The sequence below is a fragment of the Bos javanicus genome, chromosome X, assembly GCF_032452875.1.
Source record: "Bos javanicus breed banteng chromosome X, ARS-OSU_banteng_1.0, whole genome shotgun sequence".
In the NCBI taxonomy this organism is placed as follows: domain Eukaryota; kingdom Metazoa; phylum Chordata; class Mammalia; order Artiodactyla; family Bovidae; genus Bos; species Bos javanicus.
In genome coordinates, this window is record NC_083897.1 from 52,538,995 (window position 1) to 52,566,979 (window position 27,985).

The 27,985-nt window shown below is 40.9% G+C and overlaps 1 protein-coding gene across 1 annotated transcript in view; it reads left to right on the forward strand.

Annotated features, from left to right (window-relative positions):
• TRMT2B (tRNA methyltransferase 2 homolog B) overlaps window positions 1-27,985 on the forward strand; it is a 69,638-nt gene that overhangs the window by 18,218 nt on the left and 23,435 nt on the right. Inside the window, 5 exon segments of the mRNA XM_061408762.1 lie at window positions 7,174-7,409; window positions 8,097-8,151; window positions 9,460-9,594; window positions 10,942-11,041; window positions 14,325-14,398. Coding sequence (XP_061264746.1) covers window positions 7,174-7,409; window positions 8,097-8,151; window positions 9,460-9,594; window positions 10,942-11,041; window positions 14,325-14,398 — 600 coding nt within the window.

Sequence of the window (27,985 nt, forward strand, 5' to 3'; positions counted from 1 at the left end):
GTGGGCAGAACTTGCCCAAGAGGAAAGGGATGGAGGGGCTGGTGAATGGGGGTCTCGTGGGGAAGGAAGGACCTGACGGCACGAGGGCTGCAGTCAGTTACGGATGTGGCAGTAAACCCGTCTGTCCATCTGGTTTAGCCAGGAAGCATGTCTGGGACCAGGGCAACTGAAAGAAAGGTGAATGGAGAATGTAAGCAGAATCTTTTTCCGCGGGTGAACATTTGCTCCGAGGAGATCCATGGCTCTGTGAGGATCAGACCTACTACATAGTCTCTGCTTTGAACCTCTCTGAGCATTTCAGGCTGGTTCGCTATTCAGCCCTGGAGACTTAGTTTACCTCCATGTCTGGGGCTTTGGGTCCTGGGTGCCCTTTCTGATAAATTCCTGAGGCAGAAATAGATTGTCACAGTCTTTTTTTTTTTTTTTTAACCCAGGCATTTACTTAAAACAGGAAACACTGTAAAAACAAAATAGTTTTTTTCTGTGAACAAATGCCCCCTCTGTCATCAAGAAACAGATATAACTCACTTTGGTATTACTGTACTGCCTTGAAACATGTATTTCACTACAGACATTTCTGAGTATGATGAGAGGTTCTTTACCAGGAGAGATGTCTCGTTGGCACCTTGAAATAGTAGAGTCCTACTGTAGACTATATCTGATCATTTGGAGAAGGAAATCTGGAAAGACAAGGGGTACAGGGCAAATGGAGCACAGTCATTGTGGCAGTCAGGAGGGAAAGGGGCCACACTTTCCCCAAAAGTCTAGATGTTATGGGGGTAGAGATAGCTGTCTTCAAATACCTCAGCTCCCCTGCCAACCCCACTAAGGCATGCAGCTTCCCTCTTCTTCCTTGCCAGCTGGAGGGACAGTGCCCCTTTCCTGGATGAGCACTGCTCCCTCTCTCTGTAGTGGGGCCTCCTCAGTGCCCCCCTCCAAACCATTCTTTATTTTTTGTCTCCTGCACCTTCACTCACTTCCTCTCTCTGGCTTTTGCTTTTCCTTATATCAAGTACACACATGTGTCTCACCTTGGAAAAAGGTCTCTCACAGGTCACACATTTAATAATATTAACAGATGGTCCAGAGTGAGCCTTAAGTTCAACACACAACAGCAAGCACTGAGGTTAGGAAAGTGTGTGTGTGTGTGTGTTTTAATTAATTAATTAGGCTGTATCAGGTCTTAGTTGTGGCATGTGGGATCTTTCGTTGCAGTGTACCGATTCTCTAGTTGTGGCACATGGGCTCAAATAGTTGTGGTGTGCAGGCCCCAGAGTGCATGGGTTTTAGTAGTTGGAGCACGCAGGCTCTGTAGTTGTTCTGTGCCGGCTTAGTTACTCTGAGGCATGTGGGATCTTAGTTCCCCGACCAGGGATTGCACCCATGTCCCCTACAGTGGAAGGCTGATTCTTAAGCCCTAAACCACCAGGGAAGTCCCTGTGTGCTTTTTTTTAAGTTTCCACATAATTGTTTTTGAGCTTTCCATGTGGCTCAGTCAGTAAAGAATCTGCGTGCAATACAGGAGACCCACATTTGATCCCTGCATCGGGAAGCTCCCTGGAGAAGGGAATGGCTACCCAGTCCAGTATTCTTGCTTGAGAAATCCCTTGGACAGAGGAGCCCGGCGGGCTACAGTTCATGGGGTTGCAAAAAGTTGGACCCGACTTAGTAACTAAACAACAACAATAATAGTTTTTACCCTCACAGCACTCACATGCATTGTTACATCTTGCCAGGTTTGCAGGTTGGACACATAGAGGCACAAAGAAGTCAAGTGACACACTTTGAATCAGAGCCTGAGGCAGTATGGTGATAGATGTTGAACACCTGCTGTGTTAGGCCCAGTCCTGAGTGCTTTCAATATATGAGGTCATTTAATTCTTACCACCCAGGACTGATCTCCTTTAGAATGGACTGGTTGGATCTCCTTGCAGTCCAAGGGACTCTCAAGAGTCTTCTCCAACACCACAGTTCAAAAGCATCAATTCTTTGAATGAGATGGCTGGATGGCATCACCGACTTGATGGACATGAGTTTGGGTGAACTCCGGGAGTTGGTAATGGGCAGGGAGGCCTGGCGTGCTGCAATTCATGGGGTTGCAAAGAGTCGGACACGACTGAGCAACTGAACTGAACTGAACTGAAATGAATTCTTACCACAACCCTGAAAGGTAGGTGTTACCAGTTCTCGTTTTATAGATGGGGACACTGAGCTTCATAGCACTTAAGTAACCTGCCCAAAGTCATAGAGCTAGTAAGAAGCAGAGCTAGGGTTTGAACATGAGCCCACAGCCCATGTTCTTAATCACATGCCCTTTTCTGGGAATTGGTTGAAGTATGTTCATTTCCAAGGAAAACCACTCAGTATCACAGTAATCCAAGTCTGTGCCCTAACTAATAATGCTGAAGAAGCTGAAGTTGAATGGTTCTATGAAGACCTACAAGACCTTCTAGAATGAACACCCAAAAAGATGTCCTTTTCATTACAGGGGACTGGAATGAAAAAATAGAAAGTCAAGAAATACCTGGAGTAACAGGCAAATTTGGGCTTGGAGTACAGAATGAAGCAGGGCAAAGGCTAATAGAATTTTGCCAAGAGAACACACTGGTCATAGCAAACACCCTCTTCCAACAACACAAGAGAAGACTCTACACATGGCCATCACCAGATGGTCAATACTGAAATCAGATTGATTATATTCTTTGCACCCAAAGATGGAGAAGCTCTATACAGTCAGCAAAAACAAGACCGGGAGCTGACTGTGGCTCAGATTGTGAACTCCTTATTGCCAAATTCAGACTTAAATTTCTTTCTTAAGTTAAAGAAAGTAGGGAAAACCACTAGACCATTCAGGTATGACCTAAATCAAATCAGGTCATTGTACAGTGGAAGTGATTATACAGTGGAAGTGAGAAATAGGTTCAAGGGATTAGATCTGATAGACAGAGTGCCTGAAGACCTATGGATGGAGGTTCATGACATTGTACAGGAGGCAGGGATCAAGACCATCCCCAAGAAAAAGAAATGCAAAAAGGCAAACTGGTTGTCTGAGGAGGCCTTACAAATAGCTGTGAAAAGAGACGTGAAAGGCAGTGGAGAAAAGGAAAGAGATACCCATTTGAATGCAGAGTTCCAAAGAATAGCAAGGAGAGATAAGAAAGCCTTCCTCAGTGATCAATGCAAAGAAATAGAGGAAAATAACAGAATGGGAAAGGCTAGCAATCTCTTCAAGAAAACTAGAGATACCAAGGGAACATTTCATGCAAAGATGGGCTCAATAAAGGACAGAAATGGTATGGACCTAAGAGAAGCAGAAGATATTAAGAAGAGGTGGCAAGAATAAACAAAAGAACTGCATAAAAAAGGTCTTAATGACCCAGATAATCACAATGGTGTGATCACTCACCTAGAGCCAGACATCCTGGAATGTGAAGTCAAGTGGGCCTTAGGAAGCCTCACGACGAACAAGGCTAGTGGAGGTGATGGAATTCCAGTGGAGCTATTTCAAATCCTGAAAGATGATGCTGTGAAAGTGCTGCACTCAATATGCCAGCAAATTTGGAAAACTCAGCAGTGGCCACAGGATTGGAAAAGGTCAGTTTTCATTCCAGTCCCAAAGAAAGCCAATGTCAAAGAATGCTCAAACTACCGCACAACTGCACTCATCTCACACACTAGTAAAGTAATGCTCAAAATTCTCCAAGCCAGGCTTCAATAGTACGTGAACCATGAACCTCCAGATGTTCAAGGTGGTCTTAGAAAAGGCAGAGGAACCAGAGACCAAATTGCCAACATCCACTGGATCATCGTAAAAGCAAGAGAGTTCCAGGAAAACATCTACTTCTGCTTTATTGATTACACCAAAGCCTTTGACTGTGTAGATCACAACAAACTGTGGAAAATTCTTCAAGTGATGGGAATATCAGAGCACCTTACCTGCCTCTTGAGAAATCTGTATACAGGTCAAGAAGCAACAGTTAGAACTGGACATGGAGCAACAGACTGGTTCCAAGTAGGGAAAGGAGTATGTCAAGGCTATATATTGTCACCCTGCTTATTTAACTTCTATACAGAATACATCATGAGAAACGCTGGGCTGGAGGAAGCACAAGCTGGAATCAATATTGCTGGGAGAAATGTCAACAACCTCATATGCAAATGACACCAACCTTATGGCAGAAAATGAAGAAGAACTAAAGAGCCTCTTGATGGAAGTGAAAGAGGAGAGTGAAAAAGCTGGCTTAAAACTCAACATTCAGAAACTAAGATCATGGCATCTGGTCCCATCACTTCATGGCAAATACATGGGGAAAGAATGGAAACAGTGACAGACTTTATTTTTGGGACTCCAAAATTACTCCAGATGGTGGCTGCAGCCATGAAATTAAAAGATGCTTGCTCCTTGGAAGCAAAGTTAGGAGCAAACTAGAGAGCATATTAAAATGCAGAGACATTACTTTGCTAACAAAGGTCCGTTCCAAAGCTATGGTTTTCCCAGTGGTCATGTGTGGATGTGAAAATTGGACTATAAAGAAAGCTGAGCACCGAAGAATTGATGCTTTTAAACTGTGGTGTTAGAGAAGACTCTAGAAGAGTCCCTTGGACTGCAAGGAGATCCAACCAGTCCATCCTAAAGGAAATCAGTCCTGAATGTTCATTGGAAGGACTGATGCTAAAGCTGAAACTCCAATACTTTGGCCACCTGATGTGAAGAAATGACTCATTCGAAAAGACCCTGATGTTGGGAAAGATTGAGGGCAGGAGGAGAAGGGGACGACAGAGGATGAGATGGTTGGATGGCATCACCAACTCAAAGGGCATGAGTTTGAGTAAACTCAGGGAGTTGGTGATTGACAGGGAGGCCTGGCGTGCTGCAGTCCATGGGGTCACAAAGAGTCAGACACAACTGAGGGACTGAACTGAACTGATATTAACACCTGAACTCTGGGCCAACTTACATTCATCCTGTTAGAAATTTAACTCCCCCGCCCCCCCGAATGCTTCCATGTTATGACAGTTACCTTCTTTAGTACTTTGTAAACATACAAAATGTTATATGGCTAAATATTACAGCATGCCTGTCAGCATCCTTTAAATTACCTAGTGATCATGCATACTAATTTTGTGGTAATACAGAGAGCCATGGAAGAATCTTTGTTAATAAACCAATTCCATAATTAAACTTTAAATATATTTCATTCTGAATTAAAGTATGACTTAACATGAAATCCAAGGTAGAGGGCAAGGGCAAAAAAGTTATTTCATGACAGATCAGTGAGGTGTCTGAGTCCATTCACGTGTCCTGGGTGTTTAAAAAAGTTACACATCAATGATCATGCACCATTAGGTAAATAGGCAACAAAACAGAGTCTTGTGTTGGGAAAAAGGGATTACTTCCTCTTTCCAAAGTGAGGTCGTTCACCTGTTCTAACTCTTCCAGTTTTTGATTCATAGTTACTCCCACTATTCTTTCCCCCTCTGCTCCCTTCTGTTAATATTGCCACCCCCACTCAGTCCAATACTGTGTTTAAACCTTATGACAGTTGTAATTAACATGTACTGAGTTTTTCCCAGGCACTGGACACTGTGTTCTGAGCTTTACAAACATCATCTCTATTTAATGTTCTGTTAAATGCTTTTTATTAATTATCCTTTATTAACCTTTGCAGCTACTCTATAAGGTAGATGCTGTTATTATTTGCATTTTGCAGATGAAAAAGAGGAGGATCAGAAAGAATGATTAACCTGCCAAAGGCCACCTAGCTAGTAGGTGGTGGAGCCAGGGAATTGCCCAGGTCTTCCTGACTCTAGGGTTTGCACGCCTAAGGTCTCAAACTTTCTTTTTTCCCTACTGCCTACCATTTCCCATTGCCTTATTTCCTATTTTTCTTTGGACTCAGACTTACTGAATGGGTCAGTGCTCTTGCCAAAAGTCATCTCCTTTGGCCACCAAGCTCTGTAATCCCCTGATTCAACTGGGTCAACAGCATCTCATCTTGCTTTCCAAATATTGCCTTTCTCCCAGGTTTTGTCATTTTGCTCTTCTCTTTGCTAAAAGCTCTTTTTTAATCTTGTAGACACTTGGCCAAATCTCTCACCCTGACTTCTCTCCTGAATTGTACTGCTTCTCTACTTACTTGTTAGATGTTTCCGCTTGGATGTTTCCCTGTCATTTCAAACACGTGCCTCAAACACGACTTTGCTTTTTATTAACCTCCGAGTTTCATCTTAATTTTTCTATGTAAAGGCTCCATCAGCTCACAGTCGGCTTCACAATAAAGTCCACATTTTACTCAGGCATTAAAGTTCTTCCAGGGCTTCCCTGGTGGCTCAGAGGTTAAAGCATCTGCCTGCAATGTGGGAGACCTGGGTTCGATCCCTGGGTTGGGAAGATCCCCTGGAGAAGGCAATGGCAACCCACTCCAGTATTCTTGCCTGGAGCATCCCATGGACGGAGGAGCCTGGTAGGCTGCAGTCCATGGGGTCACAAAGAGTCAGACAGACACGACTGAGCGACTTCGCTTTCACTTATCTTCCAGATAACCCTTTGGTGGAACTTTTCAACCTGATTTCCTCTGTTCCCTAAAATGAACTACCATTTTAGCCAGACTGATCGAGCCACTGTCCTCCAAATACCTGATTGACCTCCCTGCCATCTTTTAAGACCTAGTGCATGGTCTGCTTACTGTGAGAAACCTTTCCTGAGCACTCATCAGGAACCAGGCATAGGGTGTTATTTCATCTTTTCCTGTGTCCATGCTTGATCTCCTAAATTACTCAATAGATTATGACCTTTGTAACCCCTCTGGTATCTAGTGTGGCACAGTGCCTGGCACATAGTCACTACTTACTAAATATTAGTTGATTGATGGGTTGTTTAGTAGGAGGGTAGAATGGAGAGGGACTGGCCACAAAAGTGTATCCCGAGAGTTGAACCCTTTTCTGGAGGACAGATAATATTTTTTCCTCATCTTTTTATATTGGGAGCCATAGCCAGTGCCTGGAGTGCAGTAACTGAGTTCAGCCAAGCAGTGACTCTGTGCCAGGCACTGTGCTAGGTGCTGGGTAAAGTTTCTAAATGAATGAAGGACTTCTGACGTTGTGCCTCTGTTTCCCAACTTCTGTTTGTCCACCTTTCCTGCTGGTGAATTTCAGTGTTTCTGTGGTTGTCAGGTATTAAGAGTCCCAGTGCACAGCCTAAGATGCTTCCTCTCCAGAATGGGTCTCTTCTCTAAACTGGGGCTGTTCCCCTGGTATGCCAGAAAACCTCCAGGTTGGTCACAGCTCTTTCTGGGATCAGCATGGAAGGAAAACTTCACCCAGGTGATAGCCAAGAAGCATCAAAGAGGACAGGAAAGTCAGAAGAAACCAAGACATCTTGGGCCACTAGATGATTCCTGGCAGGAAAGGTAAGGCCCTTCCCCTTAACAAGTCTGAATCTCTGGGCCTGTTGAAATTCTGTAGGCTTGATGTGCAATGTGGTGTTGCAAGGATTCAGAGGGCACCTCAGGTAGGATACCCAGGACAAACTGAAAACATCTAAGGAATACTGGCAGAAATGCTTTGGGATTGCAGAAAATACTCTTCTTGCCTTTACGTGTGTTTTTGGCAGAAAGGGGATATTAAACTGCAATCCTCTGTCTAAAAAGGTCCAGGATAGGTCTGCTGAAAACAAGGGACTTGGAGATGAGATGGATTAGAAATGAATAGTCCCACTGCAGTCATGCAAATACAAATATACCTCATTTTATGCAACAACTGTATTTTCTAAATCAAATTATATTTTAAAAGCGTTAGGGAGGTGAGCTATTTAAAGGAACCCAACAGTGAAGCCTTTTTGTAATATGATTAATTACCTCCTGATAAATCTGGATTTTTCTTATATTAGGTTTGCCCATCTGTTCAGCTTTGTTAAGCAGATAGCACCAAAATGGGCTCTCCTCCCAGACTCTTATCTCCCCGGGGGCCTGAGAGTTAGGTCTTCTGAATGACAAGTAAAATGCCGGAGCAAATGGCGGCAGGAGGTACTTTTGTGGAGTAAGAGGCTCAGTACATATTTAGATAATGAATTAGGTACCTGGTTTATTTTATTCAAGGCTGGCTGATGTTGTGATGCCACTCTGGAGGCTGAGCTATGAAGAACAGCTCAAGGTAGGGACCCAGCGCAAGTCTTCACTACTCCATCCCATCAGGTACTAGACTTGTAGGAAGCTTGGCTGGACAGCTCTACCCAGATGCCCCAACAGGTCCTTAAAAAAGCAATATGCTAATGAATCTGAAATTTTCACTTTAGGCCAGTTACGTCTTCCAAACACTAGAGCCTTATATCCAAATGCCTGTTTCCTTTCTTCCTTGATTTTTTTTGTGTGTGGTACTTATAGCTCTGTGTATGTGTGTAGCAACTATTCTTGCTTCATATATAGCTGTACTTTCCAACACGGTAGCCACTAGCTACATGTGGCTATTTAAATTTAAATACAGTCAATTCTGCTCTAATGCTTGTTTTGAAAATGAAAATTTGTTCCAACAGATTGAGGTCTTAGGGAACAATTTGAACATAATGCAGATTTCATGTTTGCTTAGGAATGACTTCATCCATAAGAAACGCAAGATAAAAGGGTATCCATACCTAGCTGAACTGAGCTGGGTATGAATTCATAAAATGAACACGTGTACACATATCATACATCTCCTGGCTTCCTCAGTTCACTGAGAGGTTATGAGCCACACCCATTCACATCTGCTGTGAGAACTTTCTGTTCCGCCCACATAACCCTCTTTTCACCATCTCATGTCTCACAAGTGGACAGCCACTTCCACAAGCAAGTTTCAGGTCTTTGTGGTAATGTGCCATCCCATTTATACATTGCTTAACCATTTAACATGCAGAAAACTGTGTTGTTTTTATTAGTTTCCTACATTTTCTGTGAGTGTAACTGATAAAGATTTGGAATGTGAGTGTGCAACCCCATTTTCCCATGAGCCCTGTGATTTGTTTGGAGTATTGTGCATAGTATGGAGTAAGAATGCTTGTCATACATGATAGCAGAGCCAACTGCTATTAAAATGAAATAAGATGAAAAATTCAGTTCCTCAGTTGCATAAGTCACTTTTCAAGGGCTCAGTAGCCACCTGTAGCTAGTGTAGGCTGCCATATTATAGAGAACATAACACCAATAGAGAACATTTCCATTATCACAGCAGGTCTACTGGACAGCACTAACATATAGCTGAAATGTTCAGTCTGAAAGGTCAGATAGAACGATGAGTTTACACAAGAGCTCACTTAAACTTTTCCCAATACCATGTTAGATCTGTGGCTGTCCCATCATTCTGAGTTCCTTATCTGCTGAGACCATGACCCAAGGACTCATGGAACTACTTTCTCTCATCCTGTTTGTTTTCTGTTCTTTGAGTTGATACTGCTGAAGTTGTTTCATTGCTTATGTTCTTTTGCAGATGAAATTTGAAGCTCAGAAGAAAATTTTAGAGAGATTAGAATTTTACCTCCAAGGGCTAAATGGAGTCAATATGACAACAACTGGACCCAGATCCAAGGGGCTCTGCTGTTTTCTCCATCCTATTATACCTTCTGTAAGTCCATATTTCCCTATCCTTTATCTACTAAGTCTCCTTAATAGCTAATAATATCAGCCAATACTTAACTGGGCACTTGCTGGGGACCAGGCTCTATGCTAAGTGAGTAACATGCATCATTGTCTTGTTTTACTGTTTCCAGTCACACTGAGGGTAGACACTATCATTTTACAGATGAATACTTGAGGCTCAGTGATTTTATTATTTTTGTCTATTTTAAATTTTTACTTTTTGGCTGCACTGGGTTTTTGTTGCTGCACACAGGCTTTCTCTGGTTGCAACAAGCAGGGGACTATTCTTTAGTTGTGTTGTGTGGGTTTCTCATTGTGGTGGCTTCTCTTGTTGGCAGAGCATGGGCACTAGGGCATGCAGGCTTCAGTAGTTGTGGTGCATGGGCTTAGTTGCTCCATGCCATGTGGAATCTTCCTGGACCAGGGATCAAACCCATGTTCCCTGCATTGGCAGGTAGATTCTTAACCACTGCAGCACCAGGGAAACCCAAGAGATTAAATAATTTGCTGAAGGACACACATCTAGAAAGTGCCAGATCTAAGGTTTATACTTAGGTCAATCTGATGCAAAGCCACTTTTTCAACAATTACACACTGCTACCTCCTTAGAAAGATCTCAGACTTTGGAAAACTTATAATGAGGCTGCAGAGAGGCAGAATTTACTTTGTGGCAGAGGTTGACAAACTATGGCCCAAAAGCCACATCTGCTCTGCTGCTTGACTTTGTAAATAAAGTTTTATTGGAACACAGCTGAGCTCACTTGTTTATAGATTATCTGTGGCTACTTTGGCACTGCCATGGCAGAGTCAAATAGTTGGGATAGGGACCACACAGCCTGAAAAGCCTAAAATTATTTACTATTTGGCCCTTTATTTGGCTTCCCAGATGGCTCAGTGGTAAAGAATCTGCCTTCCAATGCAGGAGACGCCAGAGACATGGGTTTGATCCCTGGGTTGGGAAGATCCCCTGGAGAAGGGAATGGCAAACCACTCCAGTATTCTTGCCTGAAAAATTCCATGGGCAGAGGAGCCTGGAGGGCTATGGCCAGGGGGTCACAGAAAGTTAGACAAAACTAAGCACACATGCACACTTCCTTTATTGAAAAAGGTTTTCAGCTCCTGCTTTATGGAAAGATTGGATCTCTTTTTCTTCTATACAGTGCCTATGGAGTGCTTTTATCTTCTCAGCCATGGACTTTCATGTAGTCGTATCTCCTAATCAAGCATCTTTTATTTTTTTCTCATCCAGAGAACACTCTTTCATTCTTTGTATTTTGTCCTGCTTGGTTTTAATTTACCTGTTGTCCCTATCCTGTCCTTCTGCCTTCTCCAGCCTGTCATTGATGGCTACTGAAATAAGTCCACCTTCTCTGTGAACCGAGGTCCAGGTGGCAATCCAAAGACTGTGGGGTACTACCTGGGAACTTGGAGAGGTCAGCTGAAGCATGTGCCTAGTAGAAATAACAAACCAAACACTGAAAGGAAAGGGGAGATTGCAGAGAACAGTGTCTGTGGGAGTGGAGAGGAGTGGGAAATATGGTGGATTTAAAGGAGATGGTTGAATTTGAAGCCTTTGATGCCCCATGGACTGTAGCCCCACCAGGCTCCTCTGTCCATGGAATTCTCCAGGCAAGAATACTGGAGTGGATTGCCATTCCCTTCTCTAGGGATCTTCCCAACCCAGGGATCGAACCTGGGTCTCCTGCATTGCAGGCAGATTCTTTACCATCTGAGCCACCAGGGAAGCCCAAAGGAGAAGGTTGAATTGGAAGCCTTTGATTTAGAGCATGATCACAAGGTTAATTGGAGATGTGGTGTGTATAGATACACAATGGAATCTTACTCAGCCACAAAAATAATGAAATAATGCCATTTGCAGCAACGTGGATGGACCTAGAGATTATCGTATTAAGTGATATAGTTCAGTTCAGATCAGTCGCTTAGTCGAGTCTGATTCTTTGTGATCTCATGAGCTGCATCATGCCAGGCCTCCCTGTCCATCACGAACTTCTGGAGTCTACCCAAACCCATGTCTATTGAGTCGGTGATGCCATCCAACCATCTCATCCTCTGTCGTCCCCTTCTCCTTCTGCCTTCAATCTTTCCCAGCATCAAGGTCTTTTCAAATGAGTCAGCTCTTCGCATCAGGTGGCCAAAATATTGAAGTTTCAGCTTCAACATCAGTCCTTCCAGTGAACACCCAGGACTGATCTCCTTTAGGATGGACTGGTTGGATCTCCTTGCAGTCCAAGGGACTCTCAAGAGTCTTCTCCAACACCACAGTTCAAAAGCATCAATTCTTTGGCACTCAGCTTTCTTTATAATCCAACTCTCACATCCATACATGACCACAGGAAAAACCATAGCCTTGACTAGATGGACCTTTGTTGCCAAAATAATGTCTCTGCTTTTCAATATGCTGTCTAGGATGGTCATAACTTTCCTTGCAAGGAGCAAGCGTCTTTTAATTTCATGCCTGCAGTCACCATCTGCAGTGATTTTGGAGCCCAGAAAAATAAAGTCAGCTATTGTTTCCATTGTTTCCCCATCTATTTGTCATGAAGTGATGGGACCAGATGCCATGATCTTAGTTTTCTGAATGTTGAACTTTAAGCCAACTTTTTCACTCTGATCTTTCACTTCCATCAAGAGGCTCTTTAGTTCTTTACTTTCTGCCATCAGGGTGGTGTCATCTGCATATCTGAGGTTATTGATATTTCTCCCGGCAATCTTGATTCCACCTTGTGCTTCTTCCAGTCCAGCGTTTCTCATGATGTACTCTGCATATAAGTTAAATAAGCAGGGTGACAATATACGGCCTTGACGTACTCCTTTCCCTACTTGGAACCAGTTTGTTGTTCCATGTCCAGGTCTAACTGTTGCTTCCTAACCTGCATACAGGTTTCTCAAGAGGCAGGTCAGGTGGTCTGGTATTCCCATCTCCTTCAGAATTTTCCACAGTTAATTGTGATTCACACAGTCAAAGGCTTTGGCATAGTCAATAAAGCAGAAATAGATGTTTTTCTGGAACTCTCTTGCTTTTTTGATGATCCAGCGGATGTTGGCAATTTGATCTCTGGTTCCTCTGCCTTTTCTAAAACCAGCTTGAACATCTGGAAGTTCATGGTTCATGTATTGCTGAAGCCTGGTTTGGAGAATTTTAAGCATTACTTTACTAGCGTGTGAGATGAGTGCAATTGTGTGGTAGTTTGAGCATTCTTTGGCATTGGCTTTCTTTGGGATTGGAATGAAACGTGACCTTTTCCAGTCCTGTGCCCACTGCTGAGTTTTCCAAATTTGTTGGCATATTGAGTGCTGCACTTTTACAGCATCATCTTTCAGGATTTGAAAGAGCTCAACTGGAATTCCATCACCTCCACTAGCTTTGTTTGTAGTGATGCTTCCTAAGTGGCATAAGCTAGACAGATAAAGAAAAATATATTATATTGCTTATATGTGGAATCTAAAAAAAATAATACAAATGAACTTATTTGCAAATCGGAAATAGACCCACAAACACAAAACAAATTTGTGATTACCAAAGGGGAAAGTGAGGGGAAAGGATAAATTAGGAGTTTGGGATTAACATAGACACACTACTATATATAAAACAGATAACTAACAAGGACCTAATGTGTAGCACAGGTCCTTGTGCTATATATTAAACTCTACTGAATATTCTGTAATAACCTGTAAAGGAAAAGAATCTGAAAAAGAACATATATATGTATGTGTGTATATGTGTATACATGTGCTGTATATGTGAAAATAACACAAAATTGTAAATCAACTATACTTCAGTTAAAAAAGACATAAAAAACCAAGGTTAATTGAGGATACTTTTTGGTGGGTAATCATTCTATTATAGTGCTAGCAATCAACCTCCACCCCCAGCTTTCTTCCTCTAAAAACCATATGCCTGAGACCTAGTAAGCATTTCATCAGTGTTAATGCTGGTACTGTTGCTCTCTCATTATCATCACTGTTGTCATCATTGTCGTCATTATTGTCTTCATTTTATGTTGCTTTCTGTACTAACAGCGGTCTCCTGCTTATTAGAGAGATGCCCTTTCTATTTCACATCCCTAAATCCCTGAAAATCAGAGCTTTCTGTGATAAATCTACCTTAAAAGAATTGATAGGGAAGGTGAGTTCTGTGAGGGAAATCACAGTGTCATATTTCTGAGACTTAATTCTAGTATCCATTCCCAGATTCCATTCCTGAACTTTCCATTTGCCCATTTTCAATAAATTCACTTGAAAAACCATGTTTTTATATTAGTCACACTGTTTAATATCCATATGCCTTAGACTACAGTTCATTAGGGCAGGCACTTGGGTTTCTTTTTTTCCCCGTGTACTGAATTAAATGAGTATATGACGTCAGTGTTCTGTTATTCACTAACAGAAAAGCAAAACCCATTACATTTTATTTCCCTCTTAAAATCTGAACAGAAAGCATACCTTGTCATATCATGCATTTGTGGCAGGAGAGAAAATATTGAGAACTAGCTCTGTTAAGAATAGGTGTTTTAATGGCTAGACCAGGAAGCAGGTTTTTCCTCTGAAAAATGGCCTTGAGCATGAATTAGGTACTTTGCTTCTTCACATCTGCATATGCCTCTGTGGAGGAGAGGATTTGAGTTGCCAGACATTTTCTTCTAAATTATCTTTTAGGAAGAAACTGTGTAAATCAAATTCTTTTTCTTTCCATAGACAGGGATGTAGTCTGTGTACGGTCTAACCATCGGAAAAACGTCCCCAAGAAACACAATCAAGTGGCACAGGTAATAAGGAACAAAGAAAGGCTGGTTGAAGATGACCCCGGGCATTGCAGTCTAACTACAGCAACCCTGACATTTTAATAATAGAGCCACATCTAGTGCTGCAGGGGAGGAGGGGTTCTGTTCTGAAAGTGTACCTCTTAACGTCAGAGAGAACATTGCTAGTGTTTCATTTCAGAGAGGATGGAGAGGAGGAGAGAGAACTGCATCCATTATTGCAAATGTCAAATGTCCAAACAATTTAATAGGGGGAAAATTTAGAACAGAGAGGTACTGATGAGGACAGGATAGCAAGTAGCGTGTGTCTGAAATAGTGGGAAGGCTAGTGTTTTCAGCAGAACAAGGTTGAAAAATATGATGAGAAATGTGGGAGTGGGCATAAGACATCTACATCATGACATTTTTACATCCTTCTGTTTCATGTACCCATTATTTACTGAGTACCTACTATGGGTCAGGCACTGTGGTACGTGCTGGGGATCCAGGGGTGACTCAAACATGGTACCTGCCTTCCTGGAACTTAAAAAGGGAAAAGCCTTACTTATGAGGACTAAACAAGACTCCCAACTGAGATACTTGTTCCCTATTTATACTTACTAGTATCCATCAGCTTTATGAGACTTGGTGGTTCCTTCTGATAGGACACATCTTGGCCTCAAAGATTTCCTGGCCAGGACATAGCTCTCATCATAGGATCATTTTCCAGAAATCTTCCTACATGACCCTTATCAGCATCTTCTCCCATTGTATTCAGTGACTATTCTAAATTCTTACCTCTCCTTGAATTTCCTATCCCATCACGTTTACCCTTGCTTTTGACAGATGGCTGTGCCTGGTTCTTCACTGGAAAATTAAGACCACCAGATGAGAACTCTCTTAGCTACTTCCCCTACCATCTACCAATTTTGCTGAAACCTTACCCCGCTTTTTCCTCCTATCTCAGTGAAATGCTCTCAGTTCTCCCTGTCCAAGGTTGTTCTTCTTGAAACACCATCTTGGACTCATCTCTCTCCCCAGGATCCTTGCTCCTTCATTACATTCCCTCTTTCTCCTATATCTTTACCTCTTTTTCCCCACCTATGTAAGCTCTTTTCTTTCAGTTCATAAGCATGTTCAGTATTTTTCATCTTTTTTAAAAAAAATCTGATGGTTCTTGCTTCTGCCCCCAATAATCCCTAGAAATCAATCTTTCCAAAGTTACCAATGACCTCTGTTTTGCCAAATTTAATGGAAACTTTCTGCCCCTAACTTATTCAACTTTTCTCTGCCTTTGGCACCACTTCTTATTGTTATTTTCCTCCTTGGGAACACTGTTTTTGTTTGGTTTCTATGATACCATTCTCTGATGGGTTTCCTCCTGTTTCTCTGGCCAAAATCTCTTAGTCTTTCTTATGGGATCTTTTTCTCATTTTCTGTCCCATGGTAAGTGTTAGTATCCTCCAGGACTCTGCCCTTGGCCTTGTTTTTGAATATATTCATGGGAGACTGAACACCCCTATAGCTGATGATTGGAATCAGTCAGTCAGTTCAGTCACTCTGTCGTGTCCAACTCTTTGCGACTCCATGGACTGCAGCACACCAGGCTTCCCTGTCCATCACCAACTCCCAGATTTTACTCAAACTTATGTCCATTGAGTCAGTGATGCCATCCAACCATCTCATCCTCTCTCATTCCCTTCTCCTCCTGCCTTCAATCTTTCCGTGCATCGAGGTCTTTTCAAATGAGTCAGTTCTTCACATCAGGTGGCCAAAGTACTGGAGTTTCAGCTTCAGCATCAGTCCTTCCAATGAACATTCAGGACTGATTTCCTTTAGGATGGACTGGTTGGATCTCCTTGCAGTCCAAGGGACTCTCAAGAGTCTTCTCTAACACCACAGTTCAAAAGCATCAATTCTTCAGTGCTTAGTTTTCTTTATAGTCCAACTCTCACATCCATACATGACTACTGGAAAAACCATAGCTTTAACTAGATGGATGGATGATTGGAATGACCACCTATAAATTGACAACTCCTAAACTTACATTTTCATTCCAGCTCCGTCTTGAGCATTGTCCTGCGGAGCTCTTCAAGTCAGCATTGGCCCACATTAAGATTTCTCAACCTCTACACTATTTACATTTTGAATTGAATAATTACTTATTGTTTGGGGCTGTTAGGTGTGCTGTAAGATGTTTACCAGCATCCCTGGCCTCTGCCCTTAGGGACCATCAATCCGTTGTGACAACCAAAAATGTTTCCAGATATATTTTGTGCAGTACAATCACTTCTGGTTGAGAACCATTGCCCTAAACTAAATATATCCTCTTCTCTTTCCAAGTGTGCCCTTTTTTTCCTCACCTTAGTAAATGGTAGCAACATGTACTAGAAACGTACATCATCTTTGACTTCTCTTTTTTATGGCTGGGCCATGCAGCTTCCAGGATCTTAGTTCCCCAGCTAAGGATCAAACCCATGCTCCCTGCAGTGGAAGTGCAGAGCCCTAACCACTAGGCCAGTAGGGAATTTCCCTAGATTCCTCTGTCTTAATCCCACTTCTTCCTCAGCTGCATCTAATTATCTCCAAGTCCTTTCAGTTTTCCTTTCCTTTTTTTTTTTTTTTGGTGCTGTGGGGCAGTGATGGGGGAGTTTTGTTCTTATTTTGTTTTTGGTTTTGTTCTTATTTATTTACTGGGTTCAGTTTTTCTTTCTAAAAATATCATGACTCCACCCTCTTCTTTCTATTTCCACCACCATTATCACTATTATTATTACTACCACTCCATTCCAAGCTTCCATCTTCTCTCAGACTGCTACAATAGCTTCTAAATTGGTCTCACTATTATTTAGGGTCTGTTTGTTATGCATGTATGCGTTCTTAGTCGTTCCAGTCTTGTTAGACTCTTTGCGACCTATGGACTGTAGCCGGCCAGGCTCCTCTGTCCATGGGATTCTCCAGGGAAGAATACTGGAGTGGGTTGCCATGCCCTCCTCCAGGGGATCTTCCCCATCTGGGGATTGAAGCTGTGTCTCCAGAATTGCAGATTCTTTACCCACTGAGCCACCTGGGAAGCCCCTATATTGTTAGGATTCTATAAATATTCACTCCTGTGCCAAATAGATGTATTAAGATTTTGTTTCCTTTATTGTATGTACTATTTTTTCTTTCATTTTGTATTATGGAAAGTTACAAACATATTAAAGTATAGAATGATATAATAAACCACATATACCCATTACCAAGCTTCAATAACTATCAACACGTGGCCCAACTTGTTTTCGCTGTCCTCTCACCCACTTTCCACTAACCCCTTTGGATTTGATTGAGGCAAATTCTAGGCATTGTATTATATAATATGCTAATACTGCAGCTTGAGTTTTAACAGAAAGGACTTAAATTTTTAAACATAATTTCATACTCTTGTCACACCTGAAAATAAGCATTTATCCCTTAATATCATCAAATACCTAGTAAATGTTCAGATTTGGCACTATATTATCTCATAAAAGGGGCTTCCCTGGTGGCTCAGATGGTACAGAGTCTACCTGCAGTGTGGGAGACCTGGGTTTGATCCCTGGGTCAGGAAAATCCCCCGGAGAAGGAAATGGCAACGCACTCCAGTATTCTTGCCTAGAAAATCCCATGGATGGAGGAGCCTGGCAGGCTATAGTCTATGGGGTTGCAAAGAGTTGGACACAACTGAGTGACTTCACTTTCTTTCTTATCTCAAAAAACTTGATTGTTATAGTTGGTTTGTTCAAACCAAGATTCAAGCAAGATTCAAGGTATACACATTGCATTTGATTAACATGTCTCTTTAGCCTCTTAATTTATAAGTACTTTTCCCTATTAATTTCTTTGTCCCTGCAGTTTACTTTTTAAAGAAACTGGTTTGTTTTCATGTGGAGATTCTCACTTTCTGGATTTTGCTGATTGAATCTTCTTGATATCATTGAGTGTTCTTCCTCTGTCCCCTGTATTTACTATGAGCTGGTAGATGTAGAGTGTTTATCAGAATCACGTTTGATTTTTGGCAAGAATGTTTTCATACATAATGTCTAATGGGCTGTCTTTTGGTGATGTTAAGATTGAACCGTTGATTCAGGTATCATCAGTCTCATCCACTCATTGAAAAGTTCCCTGTCAGCTTTTCACCTAATGGTTTAGCTGTCTTTGGTGATCATTGCCTAGATCCATTATTTCAGAAAGGGGTTGCAGTGTAGTGATATTCTAAATCTATCATTTATTAGTAAAAATCCTTATAGAAATAACTTTTCCCTACCAATCCTTTGATTACTCTAAGGTACTCTTACAAGAAAGGCAGGATAAATCCTTGTTTCTTTGTCCTTCCTCAAAAGATGATCAGTTAAATGTGTTTGTTTTGGTACCATTATGAATCATAATTTTTTTTTAGCATACTTGATGTATTTTAATCTACTACAGCTAACTAGAGTTTTCTTGGTACTCAAAATATTCCATTTTTGGCCAATTGAAACCTCTTTAGGTTGCTTATGAACCCTAGATGGCCCTGATAGTTCTAGAATGGTAAGATATTTCTAGCACACCTAGTCCATTTTCTGTTTAGGAGCTGAAATCAGCCATTTCTTCAAGGAATCCTTGTCTCGTTTAATGGGAAATGGTAGGGTGCTAAGTGGGTGCTTATTTATACTAAGTTGGTCATATTTCAAAGCCTCGTAAGTGGACAGTGCTAGGAAATATTTTTTAAAAGAGAAAATATATCATGTATTTATAGCGATATACCCAAATCAAATTAAAAATTACAGAGTTTTTACTTAAATCCTTTGATTTTATATTTTTATCTCCTGTCTCTTACAGTAAAAACTTTAGTCCTGACAACATTAGTATAATTACAGTTGACCCTTGAACAAGTTCACAGTTAGGGGTGCCAACCCCAGTGCAGTTGAAAATCCACCTCTTATCTGTGATTCTTCATCTGTGGATTCAATCAGCCATGCATCATATAGTCCCTGTAGTACAGGTTTAGTGAAAAAAATCCTCCTATAAGTGGACCTATGCAGTTCAAACCCATATTGTTCAAGGGTCAGCTGTACCTATTTATTCTATACGAGTCTTTATGTACAATTTCAGAACAATCGTACTAATATTACTAACAAATGGTTACTGAAAAGAGTTCGAGATCTCTGTCCAGTTCTTTTTGTCAAATTATTGTGATTGTGAAGGAATTCATCTCTTTGTAGTTACATCACCAACTTGACACTTGATACATGGGTTGGTTTTTTTTTTTCCCCTCATTCTGCTTGCTTTCAAATTATAGGGATGGATTTTTTTTTTTTTTACTTTTTCCTTTTGATTGAATTTTTAAAATAATTTTATAAGATATTTACATGGTTTCAAAGTCAAATCTACAAAATGAAGGTGTATTTAGAGAGTTCTAGCTTTCACCTCTGACCCGTCTACCCAGTTTGCTTCCTTCGTCTAAGGGTGACATTATTATTCACTTTTATTTATTTGTGAAAAATGGAAACACATTTGTATCTCCCCCTTTCTTAGCTAAAAGGTAGCTTAATGTGCACATGGTTCTGTATCTTTTTAAAAAATTAATTTATTTATTTTAGTTGGAGGCTAATTACTTTACAATATTGTAGTGGTTTTTGCCATACATCAACATGAATCAGCCATGGATGTACATGTGTTCCCCATCCTGAACCCCCCTCCCACCTCCCTCCCCATCCCATCTCTCAGGGTCATTCCAGTGCACCAGCCCTGAGAACTCTGTCCCATGCATTGAACCTGGACTGGTGATCTGTTTCACATGTGATAATATACATGCCTCAATGCTATTCTCTCAAATCATTCCACCCTGGCCTTCTCCCACAGAGTCCAAAAGTCTGTTCTTTACATCTGTGTCTCTTTTGCTGTCTCACATATAGGGTCATTGTTACCATCTTCCTAAATTCCATATATATGCATTAATATACTGTATTGGTGTTTTTCTTCCTGACTTACTTCACTTTGTATAATAGGCTCCAGTTTCATCCACCTCATTAGAACTGATTCAAATGCATTCTTTTTAATAGCTGATTCCATTGTGTAATATTGTAATATTCTACTGTGTATACATACCACAGCTTTCTTATCCATTCCTCTGCTGATGGACATCTAGGTTGCTTCGATGTCCTAGCTATTGTAAACAGTGCTGTGATGAACATTGGGGTACATGTGTCTCTTTCAATTCTGGTTTCCTCAGTGTGTATGCCCAGTTTTTTTTTCCATTTAATAATGTACTTTGTTTTTTTTAAAAAAATAGCTGCTTAGTTTTATATAATGTGATGAATTTTAAAACTTTTGGTTTCATGGCTTGATTAATTACATCATTTTCTCATTGGCTTAGTTTTCTATGAACCTATTGCTTTTTGTTTCTTCTGAGTGCTCTAAGAGCTCTGTTGAACATTCATCAATATTATCCATATGGTCAAAAACTTGAGTTTAGTTTTTTTCCCTGAAGAGCTCTTTTCTGGAGAATCCATGCTAGGCTCCTGAGGGCTTCTGCTGGACTGTTACCTTGGGACTCCTTTTTCTGTTCTCTTCCTGTCCTTCCCCCTGTTTCTGAGATCCTCTATGTCTTTTTCTGGTTTACATCCTTATTTGGCTGGAATACAACCTCCATTAGCTTCCTGAGGAAGGATTCCCAGGAATAAGAGTCTTTGCATGTCTATAAATGTCTTCATTCTTTCCTGACATGTGATTAAGAGTTTTTCTAGATTTCAAATTCTATATTTGAATCATTTTCTTTTATAAATTTGAAGACACAGTTTCATTGTCATCTGACTGCTAGTGTGGTGTAAATCTAAATGCCACTTGAAGTTCTATTTCTTTGTAGATAATCTCTACCCTCTTTTTTGGTCTAGAAGCTTTTAGGAAATCTGTTTATCCCTGAAACTTCATGACCATGTGGCTCTTCTTTCACTCATGGTGGTGGGCACTTTGTAGCCTTTTTTAACCTGGAAGCTAGTATTTTCAGATGTAGGGAATTTTTCTGTGTTATTTCTTTAAATATTTTTAATTTTTATTTTCTGTCCATGCCACTCAGCTCATGGGATCTTAATTCCCTGACCAAGGATTGAACCCTGGCCTCTGCAGTGAAACCGCCAAGTCCTAACCACTGGACTGCCAGGGAATTCCCTATTTTTATTTTATTTTTTGAAGTATAGTTGATTTGCAATGTTGTGTTAGTTTCAGGTATACAGCAAACTGATTCAGTTATACGTATATATTCTTTATCATATTCTTTTCCTTTATAGGTTATTATAAGATATTGAATATAGTTCCTTCTACTGTATAGCAGATCCTTGTTGCTTATCTATTTTATATATAGGAGTGTGTATAAGTTAATTCCAAACTCCTAATGTATCCCTCCCCCAATCCTTCCCCGTAGATAAGTTTGTTTTTATATCTGTAAGTCTATTTTGTAAATAAGTTAGTTTGTATCATTTCTTTGAGATTCTGCATATAAGTGATAGCATATGATATTTATCTTTTTTCCATCTGACTTAATATGGTAATCTCTAGGCTTATTCTGGAATGTGAAGTCAAATGGGCCTTAGGAAGCATCACTAAGAACAAAGCTAGTGGAGGTGATGGAATTCCAGTTGAGCTCTTTCAAATCCTGAAAGGTGACACTGTGAAAGTGCTGCACTCAATATGCCAGCAAATTTGGAAAACTCAGCAGTGGCCACAGGACTGGAAAAGGTCAGTTTTCATTCCAATCCAAAGAAAGGCAGTGCCAAAGAATGCTCAAACTACCGCACAATTGCACTCATCTCACATGCTAGTAAAATAATGCTCAAAATTCTCCAAGCCAGGCTTCAGCAATACATGAACCATGAACTTTCAGATGTTCATGTGGTTTTAGAAAAGGCAGAGGAACCAGAGTTCAAATTGCCAATATCTGATGGATCATGGAAAAAGCATGAGAGTTCAAGAAAAACATCTATTTCTGCTTTATTGACTATGCCAAGGCCTTTGACTGTGTGGATCACAATAAACTGTGGAAAATTCTGAAAGATATGGGAATACAAGACCTCTTGATCTGCCTCTTGAGAAACCTGTATGCAGGTCAGGAAGCAACAGTTAGAACTGGACATGGAACAACAAACTGTTTCCAAATAGGAAAAGGAGTACATCGAGGCTGTATATTGTCACCCTGCTTATTTAACTTATATGCAGAGTACATCATGAGAAATGCTGGGCTGGAGGAAGCACAGGCTGGAATCAAGATTTCTGGGAGAAATATCAATAACCTCAGATATGCAGATGACACCACCCTTATGGCAGAAAGCGAAGAGGAACTAAAGAGCCTCTTGATGGAAGTGAAAGAGGAGAGTGAAAAAGTTGGCTTAAAACTCAACATTCAGAAAACTAATATCATGGCATCTGGTCCCATCAATTCATGGCAAGTAGATGGGGAAACAGTGGAAACAATGGCTGACTTTATTTTTTTGGGCTCCAAAATCACTGCAGATGGTGATCGCAGCCATGAAATTAAAAGACGCTTACTCCTTGGAAGGAAAGTTATGACGAACCTAGACAGCATATTGAAAGGCAGAGACATTACTTTGCCAATAAAGGTCCATCTAGTCAAGGCTATGGTTTTTCTAGTGGTCATGTATGGGTGTGAGAGTTGGACTAGAAAGAAAGCTGAGTGCCGAAGAATTGATGCTTTTGAACTGTGGTGTTGGAGAAGACTCTTGAGAGTCCCTTGGACTGCAAGGAGATCCAACCAGTCCATTCTGAAGGATATCAGTCCTGGGTGTACTTTGAAAGTAATGATGCTAAAGTTGAAACTCCAGTACTTTGGCCACATCATGCGAAGAGTTGACTCATTGGAAAAGACTCTGATGCTGGGAGGGATTGGGGGCAAGAGGAGAAGGGGATGACAGAGGATGAGATGGCTGGATGGCATCACCGACTCGATGGACATGGGTTTGGGTGAACTCCAAGAGTTGGTGATGGACAGGGTGGCCTGGCATGCTGCGGTTCATGGGGTCGCAAAGAGTTGCACACAACTGAGTGGCTGAACTCAGCTAGGCTTATCCCTGTTGCTGCAAATGGCATTATTTCATTCTTTTTTTAATGGCTGAGTAGCATTACATTTTATACATGTATATACTGTGTCTTTATTCACTCATCTGTTGCTGAACATTTGCATTGCTTCCATGTCTTGGCTATTATAAATAATGCTGCTATGGACAATGGGGTGCATGTATATTTTCAAATTATAGTTTTATCCAGATATGTGCCCAGGAGTAGGGTTGCTGAATCATATAGAAATTCTAATTTTAGTCTTTTAAGGAATCTCCATACTGTTTTCCATAGTGGTTGCACCAATTTACATTCCTACCAACAATGTAGTAGGGTTTCCTTTTCTCTACACTCTATCCAGCATTTACTATTTGTAGATTTTTTGATGATGGGCATTCTGACTGGTGTGATATATTATTTTTTAAATTATCTCCTTCCTCTCATTTTATATGTGCTGTCTCTTCTGCCTGTTATTTAGACTTTGGACTTCACAAATTAATTCTGTAGTCTGCTACTCACTCCTCTTCTGTTTGCCATCTCTTTCCCCTTTTGTTCTTTTTATGAAATTTTCTTGACATAAATGCCAACATTTTTATTTTTTTTCCTACTACCTTTTAATTTTCAAAAGCTTTACTTGTTCTCTCATTGGTCCTTTTGTATAGCATCTTTTTGTTAGTAATATACGTATATATATATATATATTTTGTTGTTGTTGTTCAATTACCAAGTCATATCCGTCTCTTTGTGGCTCCATGGAAGCATGCCAGGCTTCCCTGCCCCTCACCATCTCTTGGAGTTTACCCAAGTTGATGTGTGTATATATATATATATATATATATATATATATATATATATATATAATTTTGCTTTTTCCCCCTGTTCATTGAATTATCTGCTTCCTTTAGGAACATTTTTTCTTGTTTGTTTTGGGCACTGTCTTTTGCAATGGAGGCTTTAATCAAATATGACTTCATATTTAAAAATGAGGCCTTAAAAATTGATTGGCAATTCATCTTGAATGGGTTTGTTGATTCTTAGCTTCACTGCTGGTGCTTATGGGTGGGGGCCCATGTCTCTGTCTTGGGAGATCATTACTCTGAGACTTTTCAGTTTCTTGAGAGAATTTATATTGAATTTTCCAGTGTCCATTGCTCTGCCACCACTCCGCCTTGTATTTCCAAATTCAGAGCTTTTATGTGTTCATTTTCTCCTGAGGAAAAAAGAATCCCCAATCTCCTGCTATAGAAGGATAGAGGTTTTCAGTAGGATGAGATTATTTACCAGTTTTATGTCCAGACTTTCAACTAAATCCTGTTTTTAGCACTATACCTTATTCCACCTCTGCCTCCTACAATACCTTGCACTTCAAGTTTCAGTCTTTCCAGCTTGGGTGGAGCAGATAAGCTTTATATCTCATCAGATCCCCCTTTGTAGGTAGTCCAGATGTAGCTTCCTTCATCTTGCTAAGTCAGTTGCCACTACAGTCTGCTTTGCATCTTTTAAAACTTTATTTAGTTTGCTCTTGTTGTCTTCTCTCCCATTATCTCTGTTCTTTCTTTCATTTATTCATTCAGCAAGTGCAATTGAGTACCAAGTGCCAGGCACTATTCTGGGTGCTTAGGATATAATAATGAAGAAAATATCCCTTCCCTTGTGGAACTTACATTTTAGTAGGGGGAGACAGATTTTAAAAAATAATAAAGTAAATTATATAATATATTAGAATGTGATAATTATGGCTGTGGTCTGAATGTTTATGTCCCTCCAAATTTTATATGTTGAAATCCTAACCCTCAGGATAATAGTATTAGGAGGGTGGGGCTTTTGGGGGGTACTTAGATCATGAAAATGGAGTTCTCATGAAAGAAATTGTGCCCTTATAAAAGAGGCCCCAAAGAACTAGGTTGTCCCGTCTGCCATGTGAGGTTACAGTGAAAAGACACCTATCACTGAGGAAACTGTCACCAGACACTGAATCTGCCAGTATCTTGAGTTTGGATTTCCCAGTCTCCAGAACTGAGAAATTTTTGTTCTTTATAAGTCACTTAGTTTATGGTGATTTTGTTTTAGCAGTCCAGACAGACTGAGATAAATGCCATGGGAAGCCTACAGCAGGATAAGGAGGATGAGAATTCATAGGTTTGGGGGAAATATTGGTTGTAATTTTAAATGGGATCAAGGCAGGCTTCATTGAGAAGCCTGAATACTTGACATACATACTGATACTGATACTTGAATAAAGCAGTTTTCAACTGGGCGTGTTCAGTTCAGTTCGGTTCAGTCGCTCAGTCGTGTCCAACTCTTCACGACCCCATGAATCACAGCGAGCCAGGCCTCCCTGTCCATCACCAACTCCCAGAATTCACTCAGACTCACGTCCATCGAGTCAGTGATGCCATCCATCATCTCATCCTCTGTCATCCCCTTCTCCTCTTGCCCCCAATCCCTCCCAGTGTCAGAGTCTTTTCCAATGAGTCAACTCTTGGCATGAGGTGGCCAAAGTACTGGAGTTTCAGCTTCAGCATCATTCCCTCCAAAGAAATCCCAGGGCTGATCTCCTTCAGAATGGACTGGTTGGATCTCCTTGCAGTCCAAGGGACTCTCAAGAGTCTTCTCCAACACCACAGTTCAAAAGCATCAATTCTTTGGTGCTGAGCCTTCTTCACAGTCCAACTCTCACATCCATACATGACCACAGGAAAAACCATAGCCTTGACTAGACGGACCTTTGTTGGCAAAGTAATGTCTCTGGTTTTGAATATGCTATCTAGGTTGGACATAACTTTCCTTCCAAGGAGTAAGCGTCTTTTAATTTCATGGCTGCAGTCACGATCTGCAGTGATTTGGGAGCCCAAAAAAATAAAGTCTGACACTGTTTCCACTGTTTCCCCATCTATTTCCCATGAAGTGACGGAACCGGATGCTATGATCTTCGTTTTCTGAATGTTGAGCTTTAAGCCAACTTTTTCACTCTCCTCTTTCACTTTCATCAAGAGGCTTTTGAGTTCCTTTTCACTTTCTGCCATAAGGGTGGTATCATCTGCATATCTGAGTTTATTGATATTTCTCCTGGCAATCTTGATTCCAGCTTGTGTTTCTTCCAGTCCAGCATTTCTCATGATGTACTCTGCATAGAAGTTAAATAAGCAGAGTGACAATATACATCCTTGACATACTCCTTTTCCTATTTGGAACCAGTCTATTGTTCCATGTCCAGTTCTAACTGTTGCTTCCTGACCCGCATACAATTTCTCAAGAGGCAGGTCAGGTGGTTTGGTATTCCCATCTCTTTCAGAATTTTCCAGGTTTATGGTGATCCACACAGTCAAAGGCTTTGGCATAGTCAATAAAGCAGAAATAGATGTTTCTCTGGAACTCTCTTGCTTTTTCCATAATCCAACGGATGTTGGCAATTTGATCTCTGGTTCCTCTGCCTTTTCTAAAACCATCTTGAACATCTGGAAGTTCACGGTTCACGTATTGCTGAAGCCTGGCTTGGAGAACTTTGAGCATTACTTTACTAGTGTGTGAGATGAGTGCAACTGTGCTGTAGTTTGAGCATTCTTTGGCATTGCCTTTCTTTGGGATTGCAATGAAAACTGACCTTTTCCAGTCCTGTGGCCACTGCTGAGTTTTCCAAATTTGCTGGCATGTTGCCTGCAGCACTTTCACAGCATCATCTTTCAGGATTTGAAATAGCTCCACTGGAATTCCATCACCTCCACTAGCTTTGCTCGTAGTGATGCTTCCTAAGGCCCACTTGATTTCACATTCCAGGATGTCTGGCTCTAGATGAGTGATCACACCATCGTGATTATCTGGGTCATGAAGATCTTTTTTGTACAGTTCTTCTGTGTATTCTTGCCATCTCTTCTTAATATCTTCTGCTTCTGTTAGGTCCATACCATTTCTGTCCTTTATTGAGCCCATCTTTGTGTGAAATCTTCTCTTGGTATCTCTAATTTTCTTGAAGAGATCTCTAGTCTTTCCCATTCTGTTGTTTTCCTCTATTTCTTTGCATTGATCGCTGAGGAAGGCTTTCTTATCTCTTCTTGCTATTCTTTGGAACTCTGCATTCAGATGTTTATATATTTCCTTTTCTCCTTTGCTTTTTGCTTCTCTTCTTTTCACAGCTATTTGTAAGGCCTCCCCGACAGCCATTTTGCTTTTTTGCATTTGTTTTCCATGGGGATAGTCTTGATCCCTGTCTCCTGTACAATGTCACGAACCTCATCCATAGTTCATCAGGCACTCTATCTATCAGATCTAGGCCCTTAAATCTGTTTGTCACTTCCACTGTATAATCATAAGGGATTTGATTTAGGTCATACCTGAATGCTCTAGTGGTTTTCCCTACTTTCTTCAATTTAAGTCTGAATTTGGCAATAAGGAGTTCATGATCTGAGCCACAGTCAGCTCCTGGTCTTGTTTTGGTTGACTGTATAGAGCTTCTCCATGTTTGGCTGCAAAGAATATAATCAATCTGATTTTGGTGTTGACCATCTGGTGATGGCCATGTGTAGAGTCTTCTCTTGTGTTGTTGGACGAGGG